At 44.4% G+C, this 24186-nt stretch overlaps 1 protein-coding gene across 2 annotated transcripts in view; it reads left to right on the top strand.

Annotated features, from left to right (window-relative positions):
• The window catches only part of MIER3 (MIER family member 3), a 28613-nt gene extending 7102 nt beyond the window's left edge, over window positions 1-21511 (top strand). For both annotated transcript variants that reach the window (XM_066602379.1, XM_066602380.1), the window contains exons 3-14: window positions 4135-4188; window positions 5033-5178; window positions 6680-6814; window positions 7089-7209; window positions 7384-7469; window positions 7817-7889; window positions 9042-9187; window positions 9743-9821; window positions 10574-10668; window positions 11442-11569; window positions 20518-20663; window positions 20748-21511. In XM_066602379.1, the coding sequence (XP_066458476.1) occupies window positions 5080-5178; window positions 6680-6814; window positions 7089-7209; window positions 7384-7469; window positions 7817-7889; window positions 9042-9187; window positions 9743-9821; window positions 10574-10668; window positions 11442-11569; window positions 20518-20663; window positions 20748-21196 (1557 nt within the window). In that variant the 5' untranslated portion in view covers window positions 4135-4188; window positions 5033-5079 and the 3' untranslated portion in view covers window positions 21197-21511. The remainder of the gene's footprint in view (window positions 1-4134; window positions 4189-5032; window positions 5179-6679; window positions 6815-7088; window positions 7210-7383; window positions 7470-7816; window positions 7890-9041; window positions 9188-9742; window positions 9822-10573; window positions 10669-11441; window positions 11570-20517; window positions 20664-20747) is intronic.
• The last annotated feature ends 2675 nt before the right edge of the window (window positions 21512-24186 follow it).

Here is a 24186-nt window from a genome sequence, read left to right as displayed (position 1 = left end):
TGGTGAAGGATCGCAGAGTGTCCCCATTGTTTTCAAAGGGGAAAGCGCACTGTGTGCACGAACTACATGCGGCGGGCATGTCCTCGCATAGATGGAGCATGCCACGATTTTTCTCATGGGTATGACCCTATTCGAAAAAATGGGTTCATATTCATGCATCTCACATCACACAAATGGCACACGAGAATCTCAGCACTGTGAAAGCAGCCGATGATCTGAGCATATAGTCCTCTGTATCCAGGCCTGACTGGGGATTTTGACCTGAACTCCGAGCGTCAGGTCATAGTTTGGGTCAGGAGACCTGCCATCAGGCCGGGACACCCCTCTGTATTACGGAGGCATATATGGGTTTGGATGTCCTCGTCACCAGCCTAAGGCAGGGACAGAAAATGTCTGCAGCGGAAAGACTGCGTCAAAACCAGCGCTGTTTGATGTGGCTTTTCAGCCTGTATTCCGCTGTTGAAATCTCTCCCTGTAGAGAGGAGAAAGTCTGCAGCGGAAATGGCGCCAAAATTGATATGTCACGGATTTGAACTCCACACCCTATGTCAGTTTCTCCTGCAGCTTGTCCGCAGCAGACTGTCGGCAGCGTGTGAACAAGATTTCTGCAAATCTTTCACTTTGCGGCTTAGTCTCAGTTTTAAAAATGGCGGCAGAGGGTCCGCACGGATATTCTGCGTCAATTCTGCCCCGTGTGAACCCAGCCTGGTTGGAAACGTTCAGTTAATGACCTATGAGGAGCTGCTGATTAGGATTTCCTTATGTTACCTGTGAGAATAACGTACAACGAGGTCTCGCTGCGCTTCAGTCTGTAGCAAACATTCCTACTGATGAAGGTTCTCCATGTCTCGCTGTAACACTTGGATCAATATCATTTAGCTGTCATCAGGGGGATGCTGATTATGTGAGGAAATGCCAGCAAAGTGTTAATGTAAACCGTATAAACAGCCTTACATGTCCTAAAGTACGAGAGCTGCTAACACCAGTAACGCAGAAGTAACGGCTTCTGGCCATAGAAGTGATTTCTGGACTTCTCTTAGCTCTTTCCCAGCCCAAAAGAGCCAATGTCCCTTAAACGTGCGTCTCGTTACTAGTGTTACTACCTTAGTGGCCAGTCTTGTATATGGGTCTCATTAGGTTTTGCATCCTGCATCCCCGACCCCTCAGTAGTGACCCCCCCCCCCCCCGTACTCCTGGCCAAACGCTGTGAGACTGATACAAATCTTAGTTTTCACTAAATTTTCTGCTTTAGTGTCTTTTAGATCTTTTAGTGAGATGTTTCTATGGTTACTGAAGTACAATTTTTATAACCCTTTATGGGGTGTTTTATTTTTTTTTTAAGCTGTATTTTCAACTTTTATTAAAAAAAATTAAATACATAAATTGTGATACTCCAATCGCTGATTAGGAGGACTGGGTGTCATCAGTCAGGATTTGGCCCAGAAGCCGATATCCAGCAAGTCAGGGCAAACTGCAGAAGCCTTAAAAAATAAGTGCCAACACTAAATATGGAGTCTTTGCCTGAACTTGATGTATTTGTCAGAAGTGTAAAAACTTAAATGCTTATAATTGTGCTTCAGTAACCATAGAAACATCTGACTGAGGCCCCATGTCGTCGGGCATAATGTGGTCGGTGCAGATATTTGATGTGGAATATGCAACAAATAATCCGTGCGTGGGGAAAAAAGAGAGGGGAAAAAAAAACAAACCCGCAACCCCACCTCCCAGCCTTTTCCCCCCACCTTCCTAATTGAATTTAATTTAGGCCCCCTGTTCACGGCGGTGAATCACAGCGGCTGAAGCTTTCCATATCATTGCGATTCTCCGCTCGTGGCCGGCAATTCGCAGCATGCTGCAAATTGCCCCGAATCTCCGCGATCAGCCTATCGGTCAGATAGACTAACCTGTGGAGAACTGTCTGCTGGCTCTTGTTCGGAGGTCGGCGGCTACACCTGTGGACAAGGGGGCTTTAACCTTCAAATCTGCAGTGCATCCGCAAATCTATTTCCATAGAGATCAATGGGCCCCATTCGTGCATGATCCATGTTAAAATAGAGCATGCTGGGTTGTTTTTGTTTTTTTTCTGTGCACATGAAATCCACAAATTGAAATAAATCACATCCGCAGCTGTTTAACTAACCGCAGTTGGTCAATGAAATAATTCCCTTTGGGAAAATTGGTCTGCAGATTTCACGTGCGGGAGACGCGCGCCGATTAGCTAAATGAATTTTATGCTCGTGGACATGAGGCATAATGGGTCTAAAAACTCTGAAGCTGCTAGCTTTTGGGAAAACCAAAATTTGACAGTCTCAAAACTTTTGGCTATGACCGTATCTACAGGAAGACTCCGGATATATCTGAACTGTTTTGCCACGGGTGGAGCATGGTGCCGGGTATCCTTAGGTTTCGCATTGGGCATCACTGGTTACATTTCCCACTTGGTGTATCTGTGGAATCTGCGCCAAAATTACTAAGTACACTGATGGGGGATGTAACAAACCCTCTCGTATGGATCCTGGATATACCACGGGTTTCATTCATTGCAAGGAGTGGAATCTCTAGCTAAATTTAATATCAAAAGCAGGAATAAAGCTGCAGGTATGCCACGCTCACTTCATGCCACGCTTTCCTGCGGTTCCACAGTATGTGTGACGCCGGCCTTTCAGTGTTACTTGGAGTATTCCTTTTAACTCTTCCTGACTTCTGGTGATCGATTGCCTGTCAGCGGGGTTTGTAGGTGGGCCGTTACTCTGTAGTGACGGTAGATGTAAGGCTGATGAGCAGATCTCTTTACTGTCGGGACATGTGATAATTGTACATGCAGGGAAGGGGGTTCCAATGGTTGGTCGTTATTGGGTAGTCTCAGTAAATTCTCTTCGTAGTGGTTTCGTCAAGTGATCATCTCTATGCTGATCTTAAAGCAAACCTGTCACTAATTTTGCTTCTCTGAATCATTTTTTAGCAGATCGGTCATGAAGAAAGCCTCCAATCCATGGATCTGTTACCGCCTGTAGAAAGCAGTCTATACAGCTCCTGCGCCATTTACTAATACATCCAGTCTGGTGAGAGTACGTAGACCGTGTCAGCTGCCCGAAGACTTCTCTGTGACGTTTCCCTACGTCGTCCGCAGGCCACTGAAGGCTCCGCTGTCCTGGATGTAGACGCGGGACCAGCACATGTGCGAGGGAGCCTAACCTGTTACCATTAGACCCATCAGGCTCTTCTGCCCTTGCGCCAGTCCTGCTGACTTCTGGGACAGCAGCGTCTTTGGTGATGTCACCCACAGCAGAGAGGGTTGGGTGCTGGGTTTCACTGGCTGGAACGCTCTGGGTATGCCCACTGCCCCTCTTGGATGTAATTGGCATGCGCTGCAGGAGCTTTATGAACTGCTTTTCTACAGGTAAGAGGCAGAAATGGATACACAGAAGGGTTTCTTCATGGCTGATGCTGCGCTGCAAACTGTTTAGAAAGGTGAAACCTGGTAACGTACAATGGACACATTTACTATCAGGCGTTCGCCTCTTAATAAATTTGTTGCATCTCTGTCCATCACGGCAGTAAGTCAAATCTCCGCCAGATATGGGCTGGTGAAAGTATAGATTTGTCAGGCTGCTGTGTCTCGACCCCCTTCCACAACGCCACGGCACAGAGTGGCCACTTTTTCTGTCACATGGCCCTCCCCTTGTATTCAGCGGGCTCCATTCACAAGTATTGTTACTAGATATCCAGTAGAACATAGGAAACGGTTCCAGCCCGACTTGGCGAAGTAGCTGATAGCGCTATTCCGATTTTGGTGTAAAAGGAACTGCCCAGAAGTGGAGCCTACGGCGTGTGGAAGGGTAATGGTAGACCTCTGCATATTTGATGCTTTACAAAATGCTGCCCAAAATCTGCATAATGGAGGCCTGACTAACGTGTTAGTGGTGGGAGCAAGAGAAAGGCATCTAAACACATAACTAGGTAGAAATAATCCCAACTGGCGTGTCATGTAATAACCAGGCGAGGAGAGGTCTGGGCAGGTTGTCCCTGTCTGTAGAGGTGCATGATGGGAGTCGTAGTGGAGTCTCAGCAGAATTGGGAACGTCATGTGAGTCTGGAAAATACTGTCTTTATTTCAATTTTTCTCTGAAATAGATAACTACTGAAGCGTATGACAATGAAATACTCAGAGACACAGAGAAAGTAAAGGTAATCGTCAAACCCCTTCATTTATTTGTTTGTATCGTTTTCTAAATGCTTAAGAGGAGGCTGGTGCGATGAGAGCGGGGAGGCGTCTCGGTGTCCACGGACACACGGAGGGTTGTTCACATTGTGGTTTTGACTGGTTTTATTATATTTCTGGGTATTCTGCAAGGTAAAAACAAAAATAAGTTATGATTGTGGAGCAGCGGATGAAGGATCTGTCTCTAGCGCACAAAGCCCATATGTAGGGGGGATGATATCCAAAGCAGATTGGGGATTTGAGAAGTGTCATCCTTTTGGGAAAGAACTGCGGGGTTTGTTTTTAATCTTCTATGGATGATTATAACTCGGATCAGTATTTCAGTCTTTGCAGATAAGGGCCCGGAAGCGTCATAGAAAGTGTCCGCATCGTGACTCCACAGACGCTGCCAGGATTGTGAGCTCCGCTGGGTACTTGGCTTCATGTGGATGACTCTTAAAGCAACCGGACATTTTTCAGCTAAATGCATTCTATTCACTAGGAACACTTTGTTTTTTGGACACTTGCAGAATTGTGGTGTTACATCCAGTCTAGACATGTGACTATACAGATATACCTTGTCGTTGTGTATTGAGCTCCACATTTTAACCTTTCGAGATTTGTTCTGTGAACTTTTTATCCCCCCCCCCCCCCTTCCTTGAGTATATTTTGTCTCCCAGTCACGAAAAGTCCAGACATGAAATGATTTTCAGTCATTTGCAGGTCTGTTGTCTGACATACTTTATGCTCAGGAGATGTATATTGTTTATTACAGAAGTTGCTCGTTGCCTTTTCTCTTATTAAATGCAGCATTTTGTTCCTTTCTTTCAGTCAGCTCTCTGTCATCTGAGGATCATGACTTTGACCCTACAGCTGAAATGTTGGTACATGACTATGATGATGAGAGAACTCTTGAAGAGGAAGAAATGAAGGAGGACAGCAAAAATTATAGCTCCGAAATTGAAGATTTAGAAAAGGTGGGGACTTGTAGTTTGTGCTGTGGATGTATTTCATACAAAAGCAGTCGTTGTAGTCTTAGGCCATGTTCACACGGGGCAGAGTTTCTGTCAACCTGGGACCGATATGCCCCTGTGTGTGTGTGGTGGTCTGAAACTCTGTAACGTTCCGGATCAAACACCCTTTGTAGTTTGACTCACAACGGAGCTCCAAGCCAAAGAAGCGGCTGCGCTGGAGTCTTCCTGCCCACAGCTTGTTGGCTTACAGTTCTTTCCCAGTACAGACAGGGAAAGGGATCTGTCAGTCAACAAGCTAAAGGTGGAGAGGCGAGTGCGCACGTCTCTTTGACTTGGAGCTCCTTTCTGAGTCAAATTTTAGTGTATTCGATCTGAAACACTGCAGCATTTCGGCTGCCTATGGTTGATGCAGCATGAATCTGGTGATGGGTTTCTTTTAAAGCAGATTTTACTCACAAGTATTGTAGATCTTCTGCACAGAAAATCAGCAGAATGTAAATCTGTGTGGATATACCGTAAAGGTTCCTAATCCCCTTAAACCATTCTTGAACGATCAGTCGTTCCATAGCTGTTTCTTTCCTTCTCCGTACATGCAAATGCTTAGCTGAACTTTCACATGTTTAGGGGGGTAAGTCCTAGTCAGACAGCTCTGGTCCCGGATTTACTTCTGCAGAACAAAGGTATTGGGTGTTTGAATATCAATATCTCCGCTCCCCCCCCCCCCCCCCACATCTGTCAGGGAGGGGTTGAGTCGCGTGCACACACATTAGAGTTCTCCGGCCCCCACTGTTATCAGTGGGTTTGGGCGACTCAAATCTAATGTGTATTGGGCTTTAGAGGGGCGGTTAATAATTGCAAACTTATTGCAAAATTTCTGCAACTATCCCATTCCTTTTTTATTCACATTTACGTCCTGATGGTTTTGTATGGAGGGGGATTGCGGGTCGATCCCATACCATACAATGCGGGTATCTGCTATTTCTTACAGCCGCCCACAACCGCTCTAATGAGCTGCACTGCTGATCAGAGCTGTTAACCCTTTAAATGCAGCCGCCAATTTTGATTTGCTTTAAATGCCCTGCCCGGTGTTCTCGGGTCCCGCACTGCCTCCCATGATGATTTGCCCTGTCTCCAAGAAAAATGTAATAAGGATCAAAAAGCCGTATGTACTCCAAAAAGGTACCAATAGTTACAGGACGCCCTGCAAAAACCGAGCCCCCAGACAACTATGTTGACAGAAAAATGGTTATTGCAATCAGAAAATTAAATATATTTGTGAAAAAAGTAGTGCAGCTTATAGATCTAGATAATTTGGTATTGTAGTAACTGTACTGACCAACATTGTCCTTAAGGGGTTTTCTGAAGTCCATGCGCCTGCTGTCAAACAATGTTTAAAAAAACTGAAATCTTACAATGATGCATGACCTTTTGTAGACGGAGAACTCATGTTGGATCTGATACAATTTGCTTTTTTTACAATTGGCACTAAAATGTCTTTCCATAGGAAGGAAACATGCCTTTGGAGGACTTACTAGCAATTTATGTCTACGAGCCTGCAGATCCAGTAATGGCAGGATCCAGTGCCGGGAGCTCCCCAAGTGAGCTGGCTGATGAACTGCCAGACATGACGTTGGATAAGGTAACTGATTTACTGTTGGTGTTTTAACAGCATTTTCAACCTTTCGTGTTGAAGCCTTATGCTTGATGTAAAGCTCCCTTTGTACCTATGACATGGCCTACATCAGACTGGTATAGGTCCTCTTCCTTTTTGCTGCAGAACCCGCATTCTTCTGCTAGGTGAGGGTCACACCTATCAAACACTTAAGGCATGTAAAGAGCCTGCTTTACCAAACGGCACCTGGAATTGGATTTGTATTTAAATTTTTATTTTTTTTGTTTAATTTTACCCCCAGGAGGAAATTGCGAAGGACCTCTTGTCTGGTGATGATGAAGAAACCCAATCTTCTGCTGATGACTTGACACCATCTGTGACGTCACATGAAGCAACAGACTTTTTTCCACGCCCTTTAAGATGTAAGTAAGCACTTAACTTTGAACACCTCTTCACGGCCGTGGCCATGTGTTGTCTGAGAAATCGGATGGCACACGGGCACCAGCCGTCTGTGTGAGAAATAACCTGTGAATAGCCTTATTGGCTATTAGGGGCCATGTTATATCACAGAATGTCATTTTTATTATGATCAACAGCAAATACCGCGGGTGACGGAGATAAGGAGTCGGAAAGCGAGGATTTGGAAACTGACCTTGGGAACTCTTCAGAGGAATTAAGGAAGGTAAATGTCATGTAACTTTGTGGATACAAGTGTGGTCGTCTGATGCCCCATTTACTTTTAAACGATGCCCGACAGCACATCCCAGTGATGTTCACTTCTGTGCTGTGGATTGGGGAGTGTTCTTCCTCTCTCCTCCCCCCCCCCCTCCCATTCACCGCCTGCCTCCATTCACTTTAGACAGTCATTCAGAAGTGAACGACTGCTGTTTACACTGACCGTCTTGTCATTCAGTCGCTGTGTGCATTATTTACACTGCACTATTATTCAAATTTGAGCAATCCTGAACGATAATTGGCCCATGTAAATGAGTCTTAATGCTAAAATTTGTGCCTTCAATTACCTTGTAGGAAATAATGATTGGTCCACATTATCAAGCGGATATCCCACCTTTTCTGGGACACTACATGGCGGATTTATCACGTAAGTGCTCTGAAGTCTAGTTACAATTACTGCCAGTGCTGTGCTTTGATGTGATGTGATGTGAGGTGTTTGACATATATAATATCTTGCTCTAACTGAACTGCTAAAACACTCTGTGCTGCTGACCTATACTCATCTCTGCTAAATCTGCACCGCTGATACCTCATTGCATATTTGAACTGTTATGTCTATGGTAGGTGTCTTGCCTAGATTAGAATTTTTTTTCTTATTACACACTTGTTTTTTGGTTCACACTCCCTCCATATAACATCATCCCCCACCTCTATGTCCAGTTTTATTGTCTAGGTGTTCATTCAAGGAGGGCCGTAAACCTCTGGTACAGTCACTGGCTAGTTGCTTAATTAATCTAATGAATCTAGCCACTCCCAGCTGTAGGCTGTTGCTTGTTTTTTAGAAGTAGTATTCCCTTGACTGGGCATGCATGTGTCCCGAATGAAGTCCCCTGGATCAAGTGTTTTATGCAGTTAAACAGGCAGGCCACATAAATTGCCTAAACACTTTGCACTTCACAACCATCAGTACTACTCCATAGCACTGCGCCGCCCTACATTGCCTCCCTCATCTCAATCCACCACCCAGCCTGCGTCCTCCGCTCCACTAACGAAATCAGACTAAGTTCCCATCTAACTCGAACCTCTCATTCCTGCCTCCAAGCCTTCCCCAGAGCAGCACTAGTCGACTGGAACGTGCAACCCAAAGCTATCCCGGCAATCACTGACACGCACAGCTTCAGGCGTGCTCTAAAAAATGCACCACTTCAGGGAGACGTACTATATCCCCCTAATCCAAACCCTCTGTACTCCACCTGATAACATCCCCACCAGCCACAATCAACCACCCCCCTGCAGTCATACTGATTCAGCCACCACATGGCTTAGTGTCTGACCATTGTTTGTGTATAACATCCCTCACTCTCCACCTCGCCATACCGTGCACATCTCCAGCCCCTTTACCTTCTGTCTCACCCCATTACTTGTAGTATGTAAGCTTGTTGGAGCAGGACCCTCACCCCTACTGTCTCCATCAACTAATTACTATGTAACTGTGGTTTCGTTTCTGTTCTCTCTGTCTTGTAAGCGCTGTGGAATATGTTGGCATTATATAAATAAAGATTATTATCATGAATTGCAGCATATGAATATGAAGATCAGTTGATTTGGACTCCAGACGTCCTTCCAGAAAGCAAAGTGGAAGATTATCTTTTGGAAACCAGAATTGACAACAAGAGGATCATGGGCCGGCTCTCGGATGGGATGGTCATTAAAGATGATGAATCGGTAAAAGCGTCATCTGTTTCTTATACCAATGGCAACTTTGTGATGCAAATATAAATCCCAACGAATAGTCATATTCTATTTGGACTTGCCAGAAAAAAACAGTTTAAAAAAAAAAAAGGCCTGTCTTTTTAGTTGCAATTCTTGTATGCACACACATAAAGGGGGTTTTCCAGAAGTAAAGTATTGAGGACCTATCCTCAGGCTAGGTTCTCATTAGCTGATTGAAGTGATAGCATCCCTCACATACTGTTATCACTTCAGTTCATCCCAGGCACAGCTCCATATATTGTATAGTGGCTGTGTCTGGTATTGCAGCTCAACCCCATTCAGGTGAATGGGACTGAGCTGCTCTCAGGCCATGTGACCAATAACCATGACATCACGGGTCTAAAGAGGCTGCAGTGCCTACCCGTATTTACATTAGTAATCTCTCAGGCTTGCTGAATTTCTTTAAACTTTTTTTTTTTTTTTTATATATATAGATATGTATTATAATATATATATTTTTTTTTTCCTTTTTCTATTTGTTTATAACCTCATTCATTCTTTTTTCAGGCCTTGCACGAACTCTTCAAGTGTCAATACAATTTCCGAGAGGCGGTGGATAGATTCTGCAGTAGAAGAATGTTACACGGTAATGTCTTAAGCAATGTTGAGCACAGTTTGCATGCCATCTACAGTTTCCTATCAGCGTTTTGAGCAGCTGTCACCAAATACGGTGTTCTATTGTTCCAAACAGCACAGCAGCATTTCAGGACTAGTGAGCGGACATGTCTGTGTGTCTTTTCCCCTCCTCACATTATGACACAAGTGGAAGAAGCAGAGCATCAGCGCAGAGCTTCTACTGTCAGGTTTCTATGACATTTGATGAGGCTAAATCTCTCCTATAGACAACTTGTTCCCCCGCAGGGATGAGACCCGTCGGATGGCTTCTTTTGCGTATTGTGAACATGGGAGACACATTTGTGAGCCGTGTAAGCTGACTTTTGCAAAGTGTATGTAATAGAAAGCTGAATGTGTTTTTGCTTTCATGCAGGAAGACCCTTTTAATCCTTATTTATCTTCAGGGCTTAGTGATATCTGCCATCCAGAAGACACAGAACATATTCAGTACAAGTTCTATTGACTGGTTGACATTGGAACGCCTTTTCTTGGTGTTCCGCTCATCAGTAATGATTTAGCAGTACTACCACAATGCTCTGCCGCCTATATAGACACACATAAAACAAGCCTAGAAGGTAAAAGCAATGTCTCAAAGATGAAGTTGCTAAAATAGATTAGCAGCAAAGCAAAAAAAAAATTATAAACTTGTTTGTTATAAGCTAAGTGTGATTTATCGGAAGTCATCCCAGCTGACACTGACTTCCTGTTTTTGTGACTTTGCAGATGATATCAGGCCTTGGACTGAGGATGAATGTAGGAATTTTGAACACGCACTTTTAATACATGGCAAGGATTTTCATCTAATACAGAAAAACAAGGTAACGAAAAACAATTGGGTATTGCTGTTTAGGCATTTCAGTAACCCCTTTCTATAAAGGGGCTCTACAGATCAAGCTCCCCTTTTCCCCCTACAGGACTAGAGATCTACAACTTTTTATTTTAGTTTTTTCATCCCTGCGGTTAACTGCCGTGATCAGAGCCACCTCTGCTCGCAGCAGGTACTGGCGGCTATTAGAAACTGCTGATAGCTGCCGAGTATGGAATGGAGCCTGCTCCATACACACTTCAGGGCCGCAGGACGTTTATAGTCATTCGGCAGTCCTGAAGGGGTTAAAGGGGTATTTTCACAATTGATTTACGACCCATCCACAGAATAGGTGATAAAAGTATGATTGGTGGGGATCCTGAGAATGGGGGTGAGATGGTCCACTTCACCCCTGCAGTGAGGAGGAGCTTGTTGAATAGCGCAGTGGCCAAGCATGTGCACTGCTGCTCCATTCAATTTTATATCTGACTGCTGGAAATGGCGTACAAGCGCTCGGCTATCTCAGGTAGTCCTGTGGCAATATGCATGTTGGGCCACTACTCCACACTGCTTCTCGCTGTGGGGGTGTATTGAGAAGGTGAGGGGGACAGAAGTCTGATAAATGGGGATCCTAACCGATGCCAAAAAAGTTTTTCTACCCTTCATAGAATAATAATTGTTGTCCTGACTTTCAGTCATCTTGTGGTCTCGCCTATGGGCGTCATACAAATTACCTACTTGACTTGGCTGATGACTGTAGTGTAAAGCTGGATCTCTGCCCTCCAGGTAAGAAGCCGGACAGTAGCAGAATGTGTCGCCTTCTATTACATCTGGAAGAAATCTGAGCGATATGATAACTTTGCCCAGCAAACGAGGTTTGGAAAGAAGAGATATCACCACCACCCTGGAGTAACGTGAGTTTACCAGAATGCTACTTTGTATGTAACCCAAAGTGATGCCAATAAATTCAACTTGTCTCTCCAAAAAAAAAAAAAAAAAAAAAGTATCAAAATTGTAACAACCCACAGAATAATGCCTCATGTCCACGGGCCCGCAGCCGAGGACCGTGCTTACCTGTCTAGGTCTTCACTGTGGATGTGTGTGGAAGCGCTGTCCGGCGCCGCCGCACATGCACAGTAGAGAGATATATATATATATATATATATATTATTTTTTTTTTTAATCTGCTTTCCTACGGAATCCGCGGCCCGTCCGGATGGCTTCCACTGACTTCAATGGAAGCCATCCGTGTGGGATCCACAGTGAAATGAGCGTGCTCCAATCTTTTTTGGGTCAAAAGGTCTGCAAATCAAATCCGATGCTTTCTCACTTGTGGATGCCCATGTATCCCAATGGATGGCTTGATTTGTGGGTCACCTGCAAATGTGATCTACCTGTGGGCATTGGGCCTAAGGGTGAGTTCACACTAGCATATTGCCTCCGTTAAGCCTTTCTGTGTGTCTATTCTGTTTTTGGAGAATCCGGGAAAAACTGAAGTTAGACTGAAAGAACCTGATCTGTTTTCTCTCGGGGCCTTCCAACTTATTATTTTTAGCTACAAATGAGAACAGGGCGGTACAACCCAGGCAATTTAGTCTTTCTCGGATCTTGGAATGTCCTAACCACTGAGGTCCTTCTTAGTCTTTACATTTCTGCAAAACTAATTAACCTCCTAATGATGCGGCCCATTTATTTATTTATTTCCCCCCCCCCCCCCCCCCCCCCCCGCAATTTATTTTTTTTCTCTAACTACACCCCCCCCCCCCCCCCCCTCTTTAAAAAAATCGCAACACCTTTATTTATCAATCGGCGGCGCTGTATGAAGGCTTGTTTGTGGGACGAGTATTTTTCGATGGAGTGCTGCCGGACACTTGGAATTTTGATTTCTCTGGAATGTCAGTCATAAAAGGGAGGGTTGAAACATCACCAAGACCCATGCATTCCAAAGAAACCTGGTCTCCTAGCAAACTAACTCTTCCTTTCAGTCCCGTCCAACTTTCCTATTGATTCACTCACTCAATCTCATCTCAGGCAATCATGCACTTATAGAACCATAGAATGGTAGAGTTAGAAGGGACCTCCAGGGTCATCGGGTCCAACCCCCTGCTCAATGCAGGATTTACTAAATCATCCCAAACAGATATTTGTCCAGCCTTTGTTTGAGCACTTCCATTGAAGAAAAACTCGCCACCTCCCGTGGCAACCTGTTCCACTCATTGATCACCCTCACTGTCAGAAAGTTTTTTTCTAATATCTAATTTGTGTCTCCTCCCTTTTCAGTTTCATCCCATTGCTTCCAGTCTTTCCTAGAGCAGATGAGAATAGGGCTGATCCCTCTGCACTGTGACAGCCCTTCAGATATTTGTAGACAGCTATTAAGTCTCCTCTCAGCCTTCTCTTTTGCAAGCTAAACATTCCCAGATCCTTTAACCGTTCCTCATAGGACATGATTTGCAGACCGCTCACCATCTTGGTTACTCTTCTCTGAACTTGCTCCAGTTTGTCGGTCTATTTTTTTTTTTTTTTAAAGTGGGGTGCCCAGAACTGGACACAGTATTCTAGATGAGGTGTGACTAAGGAAGAGTAGAGGGGGATAATGACCTCACATGATCTAGACTCTATGCTTCTCGTAATACATCCCAGAATTGTTTGCCTTTTTGGCTGCTGCATCACATTGTTGACTCATGTTCAGTCTATGGTCTATTGGTATACCCAAGTCTGTTTCACATGTGCTGCTTAGCCCAATTCCTCCCATTCTGTATGTGCTCTCTTCATTTTTCTTGCCCAGATGTAGGACTTTGCATTTCTCCTTGTTAAATACCATTCTGTTAGTCGCTGCCCACTTCACAGCACTCTCCTCACAAAAGTCCAGACAGCATTCACGTACAGATTCCAAAATTGCCCTAAAGCGTACTGATCTGCCGGGTTCTTGGACACGGATCAAATCATGACAGGTGCTCCTCCTTCCCCAGCGATGGGGAATAATCTCAGTCTCAAGGGAAAACAGATTTGTAAGGAATAAAACTTCCTTAAACTTTTATATAGCGCACTCACCTGTTTTCCCGGAAAGGAGGAAATCGCTGGGGTCTGGAGTAGATTTGGTCGTGCCGCAGTTGCCTGTATGCAGGTTTTGAGAATCTAATCCTATGATTCCATTGGGCCGACGTGTGGGTTTTCTTTTATTTATTTTTTTTCTTTTAAACTCATTTTATTGAGAATGTATGAACGAATCAAATTATATTACTCGGTGACAAACCTGAGAGTAACACAGTTCAAACATACAAGACTGTTACAATTACTAACACCATATACACTGTGTAACATAACTAATTTGAAAAGATACCTAATAAAATTCAGGCTACAATCTCCATACCTATGAAGTGCTAGATGGCACGTGGGCTATTCAAAGACCTCATTTGTTCCACCAACTGCTGAAATGCATTTTGCGTGTGGGTTGTCGCTGATTCACACCAAATCCCCCCCCCCTGATTTTGTAGAATTTATCTTGACACTTTTTCTATTTTTTTATTTAAATATATGGAGAATGGAATTGACTAGATTACGCCATTGGGGAAGCGTCGGGTCTCCTATCCATCCAGTGCAATGTTACAGCCTTACGGGCCACAAACGGCACCTCACCAAGAAAAATGTGGCTATGGAATTGCCACTGCTCTTCATCCAGTATACCTAGCAGATATTCAGCAGGGCTTGGTGGAAGTGGCACCCCCAATAGTTGCCCCAGGAGGTCTGTAACCTCCATGCAGAAGGAGTATGTCATCAGACAGCTCCTCATCAGATGGTTAAAGTTAGCGTTGGGTGTCTGACAGCGATGACCTTGTGTGTTGGGGGTTCTATCTATGAGTCTGCTTGGTGTCAAGTAACATTGATGTATAATGTTTAGCTGGATCATCTTGTTAGCTGCTGGCAAGACTTGAAGTATAGGAGGACATTGCGGTACTCCACTCCTCTTCAGAGAGCGAGGGAATTATTTCTCGCCATTTGTCCAAGACCCTCCGCTCCACGTGCGAAATTGTAGCTTGGATGAGGTGCATATGTATCTGAAAGATAAACCCCCTAGGTCCCTGCATGCGCAAAACTCCTATCAAGGGGTAGTTGGAAAGGGACTGAAGTGGCTCTGGGAATTGGGAGTTGAGCACGTCTTAGTTGAAGGTATCTGTAGGAGCTGGTTCTAGGGATCTGGTAAAGCTGCTAAAGCTGCTCGAAGGAGGCCAAAACACTTAATGTAAAAGTGTTCCAAGGAGGGGATTCCAAGATCTATCCAGAATTATGTATCTGGCAAATTCAACAAGTGTGGGAGTGCTCGATTACCCCATCGGGGGGTTTCCAGGGGAGTGCCTTCATACCTAGTGATCTGCTTACACATCTGCCAGACTCTAACGGCCAATCTGTGTATAGGGAGAAGCAGTTTAGGATGTAGGTCTGTTTTTTTCCAGTACAATCCAGAGGGAGGTCTCAGATAAAAAGTGCATCAAATGATGTCCCGAGTTTGGGAGGTCTGAATCAGAAAGCTCGTGGCGAATGTATCTGAATTGGCCCACCAGATAATATAGTTTAAAGTCGGGCAGCGCCGTACCTGCCATATCTTTTAGGTTTCCAAATGGAGTTTCGCTCTGGCCTTACCCCAGATGAAGGAGGTTAATAGAGTTTAGTTTTATTAAAAAACTTTTGTGGTTCTATTGTATCTGCATGCTCCAAGCAGTACATAAATTGGGGGATAATTCTCATTTTAATAAGATTGATGCGGCCCGCTACCGATGGGGTCAGTGAGCTCCAAATCTTCAATTTTCCCTTTTCTTCAGAATAAATTTAAGCTGTAAGCAAAGTCTCCAGCTATATGGATTCCAAGGTATTTAAAATTGGGGTGACTTGGCGGTTCCATATCTTATCGGCGTGTTTGAGCATTTTAGATGTTAAATTCTTTATCTTGCATATTCATATTTTGTTTTTTAGTTTATGAACCAATAGTAATAAATTCTAATAAATTTGGGTTATTGTAATTGAGGCATGTACCTCTATAAAAACTGCTGCCTGCCAATAAAAGATGGGTAACGTTTGATCACATCCACTTGTGTTTTGTGGTTAATCAGTTATTTCTGCTCTCGGCCTATATGAACTAACTAATTTGAAACCCAAAGACCAACTTTGGAAAGCAATCTTTAAGCTTTCACTAGCAGGATGTTTTATTCAATGCACTTCTTGTTCTTTACTGCCCCTCGACATTCTGGTTCCTTCTTTCAGCTGTCCAAGGTGGCCGACACCATCTTCAGACTAATTCCCACATTGTGGGATCAGTACTGGCCGATCAGGGCAATGTACAGGGTGCATTAAGTAGTTAGAAATTTGTGGCCGTCTTGGACTGCCAGAAACGGGGCCCATAACTAGTGGTCACACAGCCGCAAGTCATCCTTTTGTCCAGAAAAGGAGGCTTGCTTTAACCCCTTAACGACTGCCCCATCGGGAAACTACGTCCTCAAAGTGGGCCTTAATCCTAGAGGACGTAGTTTTATGCATCCTCTTTGGATTGATGCCCACTGGCCTGAGGACGTGACAGCTCCATGCTGTCGGTGCCCGCAGGTAGCCGACAGCATGGAGCTGTCATCCCAGGATGCGGGCAGTCCCCCCCGGCATTGCGATCGGCGCTATAAAATGAATAGCGCCGATCGCAAAAAAGTAAATAAAACAGTGTAAAAAAGTAGTAATTCAGCTGCTATGATGGATCGGATCCATCACGGCAGCTGAAAATACTCACACGGCTTGTCGGCGGTGTCCCCCGGAGATCTGGTCCTCCCGGACCCGCCGGCGGTCTTCTGCGCATGCGCGCCAGGCGATGACGGCACGCGCACGCGCAGAAGCCCGGGTGTCCCCGGCAAATTTAAAATCTCCTGGCTCCCGGCTCCTGAAGGTAGCCGGGAACCAGGAGGTGTTACCGGGGACCACTGTGAGCGGTCCCCGGGCCCGCGATCACCGCTATCCATTGCGATAGCGGTGATCGCGAAAAAGTTGAAAAAGTAAAACAAAAGTAAAGTTTCACCTCCCCTCATGGATCGGATCCATGAGGGGAGGTGAAGATACTCACCCCCGGTCCTCTGCGATGTCCCGATGTCCCGGGACCCGAAATCCCCGTCTGCGCATGCGCGCCCGATGATTGACATCGGGCGCGTGCACAGAGGGGCTCGAGCCCCGGGAAATTCAAAATTGCTCTGCTCCTGGCTGCCATGTGTAGCCAAGAGCAGAGGGATGTCACCAGGGACATGATCACTGTCATACAATGGATGACAGTGATCATGTAAAGTAAAAAAAAAGTGCAAAAAGTTAAAAAATAAAAAAAGGGGTAAAAGGTAAAAAAAAAAAGTGCAAAAAGTAAAAAAAAAAGCTTGCGTTTCATCTCCCCCCACGGATCATATCCGTGAGGGAGGATGAAATGACATACCTAAGGCCTGCGGATTTATCCGCGGACCTCAACCCAGCTTCTGCGCACGCGCCGTCGCCAATGTGGCAGGCGCATGCGCAGAAGCCGTGGTTTTTTAAAATCTCCCTGCTCCTGGCTACAAAACTTAGCCGAGAGCCTGGAGATTTCACGGGGGGCCGCGGTGAGCAGTTCCTGATCCCGTGTTCGCCGTTATCCAAAGAATAATGGCGATCACGTAAAAGTTAAAAAAAGGGGAAGGTTCATCTCCCCTCACTGATGCAATCGGTGAGAGGAGATAAAACTTTTTACCGGAGGTCTCCATATTTCCACCCCGACGCAATCTTCTTCCGTGAACTTTCCCGTATTCTGCGCATGCGACCGCTGGCAAAACACCGCACACATGTGCAGGAGTCGGGGAGCCCAGGAAACTTAATATCTCCTTGCTCTCGGCGACCAACGGTCACAGAGAGCCTGGAGCAGTGACCGGTAGCCTCGTTGAGTGGTCCCCGGTCACGTGATAAAAAGGTAGCGATCTACCTTTGGCCGGTCTCACATGACCGGATAGGAATTACGGATTCCGCATGCGTTTGATTAGCGGTAATACGCAGATCAATTGCATTGGATTACACAATTCCGCTCACATTAGTGGGTTGGAATTGTGTAATCCACTCGCAGAAAAGAGAACGCAGCAGGTTCTATTTTACCGCGGATATCAGCAACATAGAGCCCATTGTGCTCCATGGTCATGGATATACCCGCAGCCCATACGCAACTACGTTGTATACGGGCTGCGGGTACCCGCGTCATCGCTAAGCGACGGTGCGGGAAATAGAAACAACAACAAAAAAAAAAAAAAAGTACTGCGCATGACCGCCCGTGTAAGTAGGCAGTTATGCGCAGTACATTACGCGGCCGTACGCAGGGTCACAGCCGGCCTCACAGCCGGGATCCACCTACGGCTGTGTGAGCCCGGCGTTATTCAGACCGCTACCTGTAATACGCAATTTACAAGAAGCCCCGGGAACGCTCGCCTTCATGCAGTTCCAGGAGCAGCTTGTTGAGCGCCTTCTGTGTGAGACCGCCGCACCTCATCAAGCTTACGGAGACTCACGGAACGCCACTTTTTACACCCCCATCCCCGCCACGGAGGTCAAAAAATGACTCCCAAAAAGCATGAGAGGAAGGGGGATACCCGATTTTATTGCCCTATGTGCCCATCCCAACCAGCCTCCATAATTACCTGTCTTTGGAAATACCACACAGTTCACATTATTACTTTTATCTAAGATTTGGGGAACGCCGAAAAGGGCGCGGAGTGTGTGGGGGAGGGGGGGGGATTTTAGGGAGTCAATTTTTATTCCGTACAAATGAGCAATGGGGCCTGGAATTTATTCAGTTATGCCCTGCAATCCAACGGGTGTTCCCTCCATTACAGGCCTTGCCATGTTTCCTGTAAGTAGATTAGGGCCACAATGGGTATGTTTTTGAACACGGGACAAACGGGGGGATCCATTTTGGGGTGAAGGTCTTCATTCCTATGTACACTGTACAAAACAAACTGTTTTTAAATTGACAAAATTGCCATGAAAATCGTAATTTTTTTCCTTCTGCTTTGCTGAAATTTATTCAAATACTGCGGGGTCAAAATACGCAGTACACTCCTAGATGAATTCGTTAAGAGGTCTAGTTTTTAAAATGGGGTCATTTGTGGGGGTTCTCTATAGTTTTGGACGCTCAATGGCTCTATAAGTGGGCAATGGGGACTGGAATTTATACCGCTGTACCCTGAAATCCAACGGGTGCTCCTTCCATTATAGGCCTAGCCATGCGTCCTTTAAGTAGATTAGGGCCACAAGGGGTATGGTTCTGAACACGGGACAAACAGGGGTATCCATTTTGGGGTGAAAGTCTTCATTCCTATGTACCCTGTACAAAAAAAAAACAGTTTTTAAATTGATATAACTGCCAAAAAAATGAAAATTGTAATTTTTTTTCCTACTGCTTTGCTTAGATTTATTCAAAAATTGTAGGGTAAAAATACACAGTACACCCCTAGATAAATTCGTTAGGGGGTCTAGTTTTCAAAATGGGGTCATTTGTTGGGGTTCTCTGTCATTTTGGCCGCTCAAGGGCTCTACAAGTGTGCTATGGGGTCTAAATCACCTTCATGCTAAATTTCTGTTCCGAAAGCCACCGACTACTCCTTTCATTTTGGGCCCCGTTGTGCATCCAGACAAAAGATTAGGGCCACAATGGGTATGTCTCTGAACACGGGAGAAACAGGGGTATCCACTTTGGGGTGCAAGTCTTCATTCATGTGTGTGCTGTACCAAAAAAGCAGTTTTTAAAACGACAGAATTGCCAAAAAAACGAAAATCACAATTTTTTTCCTTTTTGCTTTGCTTCAATTCATTCAAAACTGTGGGAACAAAATGGGCAGTACACCCCTAGATAAATTCGTTAAGGGGTCTAGTTTTCAAAATGGGGTCACTTGTGGGGGTTCTCTTTGATTTTGGCCGCTGAAGAGCTCTACAAATGTGCTATGGGGCCTAAAACGCCTTCAAGGAAAATCTATGTTCTGAAAGCCACCGATTACTTCTTTCGTTTTGGGCCCCATTGTGCATCCAGACATGAGATTAGGGCCACAATGGGTATGTCTCTGAACACGGGAGAAACAGGGGTAGCCATTTTGGGGTGTAAATCCTCATTTTCATGGGCTCTATAGGAAAAAAAATATGTCTTTAAAATGACATATTTGCAAAAATATGAAATTTTATTTTTTCTCCCCTAAATTGAACTAATTCCTGAAAAAAACTGGTGGGGTCAAAATACTCATGACCCCCCTCAGTGAATATACTAAGGGGTGTAGTTTTTAAAATGGGGTCATTTGTGGGTGTATCTATTATTCTGACACTTATGAGCCTTTGCAAACTTGCCTTGGTGCAGGAAAACAAAGTGCTCCTCAAAATGCTGAAAAGTAATGTTAAATTTGTACGTCCTCTAAATGGTTAAAAAAAAACACAAGTTTTTCAAGTGTGCATTCAGAATAAAGTAAACAGATGGAAATACATATCTTATCAAAAATTTTGTACAGTATGTTTGGACATTTGAGATATTACGGTTGAAAATGTGAAAAAATGACAATTTTTTTTTAAAATTTTTCCAATATTGGTACTTTTAATAAATGTACACAAATTATATCGGTCTCTTTTTACAATCTAAATGAAGTACAACATGTGGCGAAAAAACAATGTCAGAATCACTGGGATATGTAAAGCCTTTACGGAGTTATGCCACGTTGAACGACGCATGTCAGATTTCCAAAATTTGGCTCCGTCACTAAGGCGCAAACAGGCTTCGTCACTAAGGGGTTAATAGAAAGTTTTGGTTCTAGTTTAGAATTAACAAATTATGTGCCTTTCTCTCGTTTAGGGATTACATGGACCGACTGGTAGACGAAGCGGAGGACCTGGGAGGGCCAGAAAATCCATCAGCCTTAACCTGCCAAAACAGATCTGATTCCATCCCTGACTCCCAGCTCAGTTTGCTGAACTCCATCACCGCAAACGATCTGTCAGGTGAGGACATCCTAGGACTTCAGCACACGGTCCCGTATCCACATCCGGAGGCGCCCTCTAACACTCTCCTACCTCTCCTTTCAGCACTAACTCACGGTGTATCGTGCAATAATCCAGACGTGAACTGTTTGAACGACGGCTTCCCAGCATTGGACACGTTATCTCGGGGCCCGGTAAACCATGTGCCTGTTGGAACGGAAGACTTACTATCGTTGCCAGCCAATGGGGAAAGTGATTGTTTTAACTTATTCGAGACTGGATTTTATCCTCCCGAGCTGAACACAGTGAGTTTATGCAACGAGGAAGCTGAGAGACCGGCGAAGAGGATAAAAATGGGGATCTCCATCCCGGAATCCTTCATCAATGATGTTTCTGTAAATAACCTGGGTGTAGACTTCGAGAACCATACACACCATATCACCAGTGCCAAAATGGCCGTATCTGTGGCGGACTTCAGCAGCTTATCTGCAAACGAGACAAACAGTTTTCTAAGTTCACACACACTACACCACACAGCCCTGCAGTCCGAGTAACTCCCACTTTTTCTCGGCAAACGGAGGAGGTTTGCCAAAATCTGATCATATACATATATATATATATATAGATATAAACTTCGGGTTTGCTTAGTCTTTCACTGGAAGTTTGAACTTTATTTTATTTTTCTTTTTGCTATGACATCAGTGATGTCTTTTGTATGTAAAGAACTATATCTTGATTTTGTCAAGAAATGTAACTTCATTTTCGGTCCATTCATGTGGAAACAGACAATGCTCAGCAGAGTCGGGAGCTCACTTATGTTCTGGGGACGCAGCTTTAGGCTTAACTTTTTTTTAATTTATTTATTCTCCCCCCCCCCCCCCCCCCCCCCCCCCCAATTAAGTTTCTGTTAATTCTGTAATCCAGGTCTCTTATCTCAAAAACCAGCACAGGTTCCGAGTCACGCAGAGCAGAGAATGCAGCGGGAAGCCAATGTTTACAGGTACCAGTCCAATCCTGCTCTATGTAGCATTTTATTTTTCCAGCAGGATTGGCGTCGTCCACTCTGCACAAAGCCCCCCCCCCCCCCCCCCCCCCCCCGGCCATCATATATTTGCTTTGTTTCAAAGGAGTCATGCTATAGAATATGTAACAGGATGTCGTTCTACTGCCGGAGTGGATCTGTGTATTTTTGTGATGAGGTTTTTGTTTTTTGTTTTTCTTTCCCCCCTTTTGCGGTACTTTTTTTTCTTTTTTTTTTTTTCTTTTTTTAAACTTGTAATTGGGATGATTCTTGTCTACAACTTTTTTTGAAGATTGTAAAATAAATTACACATTAATCTGTGTATCCTGGCGTCTCCAGAAGAGAGTCTCGTCCGAGTTTGGCTTCTAATTCTAGAACACTCCTCAGCTTTCTCCCTCAGCTCGGCCTGTGCTGTCGGAGCAGCTGGGTGTGCAGCACCACTCCCCCCTCCCCTGATATGTGTGTGTATACCACTCCATGAGCCAGAGCTTTCCAATACATCCACCTAAACGCTCCGATCCACGCGCTCGTGTTAACAAAGTACAATGCACATTTTTTCCATGTGCTTCCTCTGCCAAAGAGTCGTCCTTCATGTCACTGTCTCGTCCACCGCCGAGGGCTTCGGTTTTCTTTTTTTTTTTTCTGCTGCTGCTCCCACTAAAGCAATTTATTCTAGTTTTGTCAGTCAAAAGCGCTGTTTCCGAGGGTTGTTTAGGAAGGGTAGATTTAAGGGTTGGGTATTTATTATTCACTTACTGTGAACTGCATTTCAGATCGTCCCGAGCCACCGCTTCTCGCACTCGTATTTGAAGGATCATATGTTTACACTGCAGACGTTCCATAGTCGTAGTCATCGTGTTTTTATTTTCTGTATAGCGGCCCTCTGTATGAATCGCTGATGGTAACCGCCTCCGCTCCTCATGACATACAGATGGCCGCTTGCTTCAACCTCTTGCACTTTTCTTTAAGTCACACGATCGCGTTCCATAGCAAATGCAGTAATCCTCAGTTTATCTATGCATTGCTGGACTCCCGCTAGAAATGAAGACTCTCGCGTTTCTTGCCAGTCTTTTTTGTTTGTACAGGCGCTTTACTCACAGAATAGTTTTTCGTGGTTTTTGTTTTATTTCTGACCAAACTTTTTTTATATATATATATATTTTTTTTTTTGACCTGTTGGCGTGAAGCGAGCAGGATGCGCTTGGGGAAACGACGTTTTAATGTAGCCTATGATTCCTGTTCACGGTGAAGCTTTTACAACCTCTGACAGTAAATGGGTTCCCTATCGTTGCTGGGGCGACTAGCGAGTTTTTGTATGTTTAAAAATATATATAAATCTATATATCTCTATTTTTCTTTTCTCTCTTTTTGATTGCGTGGGTCGATGCGTGTTGGAAGCTGTGAGCGAGCATTGAAATCTTTTACCTCTAAATTCTTGTTACGAGGCAATAATTGCAAGACTTTTTGTAAATACTTGTACATTTTCTTATCTCGGATATCTATTTCTGTAAAGAAGAGGAAGTAAAAAAGAAAAAATATTTTTTTTTTTTTGTTTTCAGGTTTTTGTTTTTCTCCTGCGGTGTATAGTAACATTTTTGTGCATGCAGAATGTGTACCACTATTAACTTTACCATGTAAAATAGCTATTTATTATTATTTTTTTTTCTTTAACTCTTTAAAGCTGGGCTTTTCTGATTTTAAGATGTCATACTAGTTATTAACTCCTCGGCTGCTGCAAGTTGGAACAAGTAGTCTTGCAACCTCCGACTCTCCAAGTGTTGGGAGCAGCCAGAGGTTGCAGACCCCTGCAGACGTTTATAGCAGGGGGGTTTCCGCAGCAAGCTTTGGGGTTCCTAGAATCGCTCTGGTTTAAATTCCATCTGTGGTATACACGTGCCATCTGTATCCTCTCCACCAAGTCGCTGGTCTGTGGGGCAGGATATCGGCAATGGTCGTCCTCCGGAGTGAGGCCACACTTGAAATTTTAACATCGGCGCAAAGAGGCCTGCAAACGTGAAGAATCTTTATCTTGCCTTTTTTGAATCGTTAAAGCACAATTTCTCTAGGAAACCGATGATGAATTCTTTGTTTTTGCAGCAATTTTAGTTTTCATGCAGATGAACCAAAAAAAAAAAACCACAATGTCCATATATATATTTTTTAACAGAGCGATTCGATCTGTTACGTTGGGGTAGTAACCAATTCTGTTTCTAGCAATACTGCAAACTAGTAGTGCATTATTAATATATGGCAGTCAGAAGCGGGAAATGGGATTTGCATTTTATTTTTTACCCTTTCTTTATATATAGAATAATAGACCTAAAAGTCACATAAGACAACACGGCTGATGGGAGAGGTGCAGTCCCCAGACCAATAGAGGCCCATCACGTATTGTTGAAACTTTCTTTTTGTCCATTTTGTGGTGTGGGGTGCTAGACTGGGCACCCGGACTTCTGAAACTAGCCTCAAATAGCTGTTGTCTTATTTAGAAATTTACTTTCAAAGGGTTGTCCCACAACTCAA

The sequence above is a fragment of the Eleutherodactylus coqui genome, chromosome 5 (assembly GCF_035609145.1).
Source record: "Eleutherodactylus coqui strain aEleCoq1 chromosome 5, aEleCoq1.hap1, whole genome shotgun sequence".
NCBI lineage: Eukaryota > Metazoa > Chordata > Amphibia > Anura > Eleutherodactylidae > Eleutherodactylus > Eleutherodactylus coqui.
Note: the sequence above shows the minus strand (reverse complement) of the source record. Positions and strands in the feature narration are given on the sequence as shown.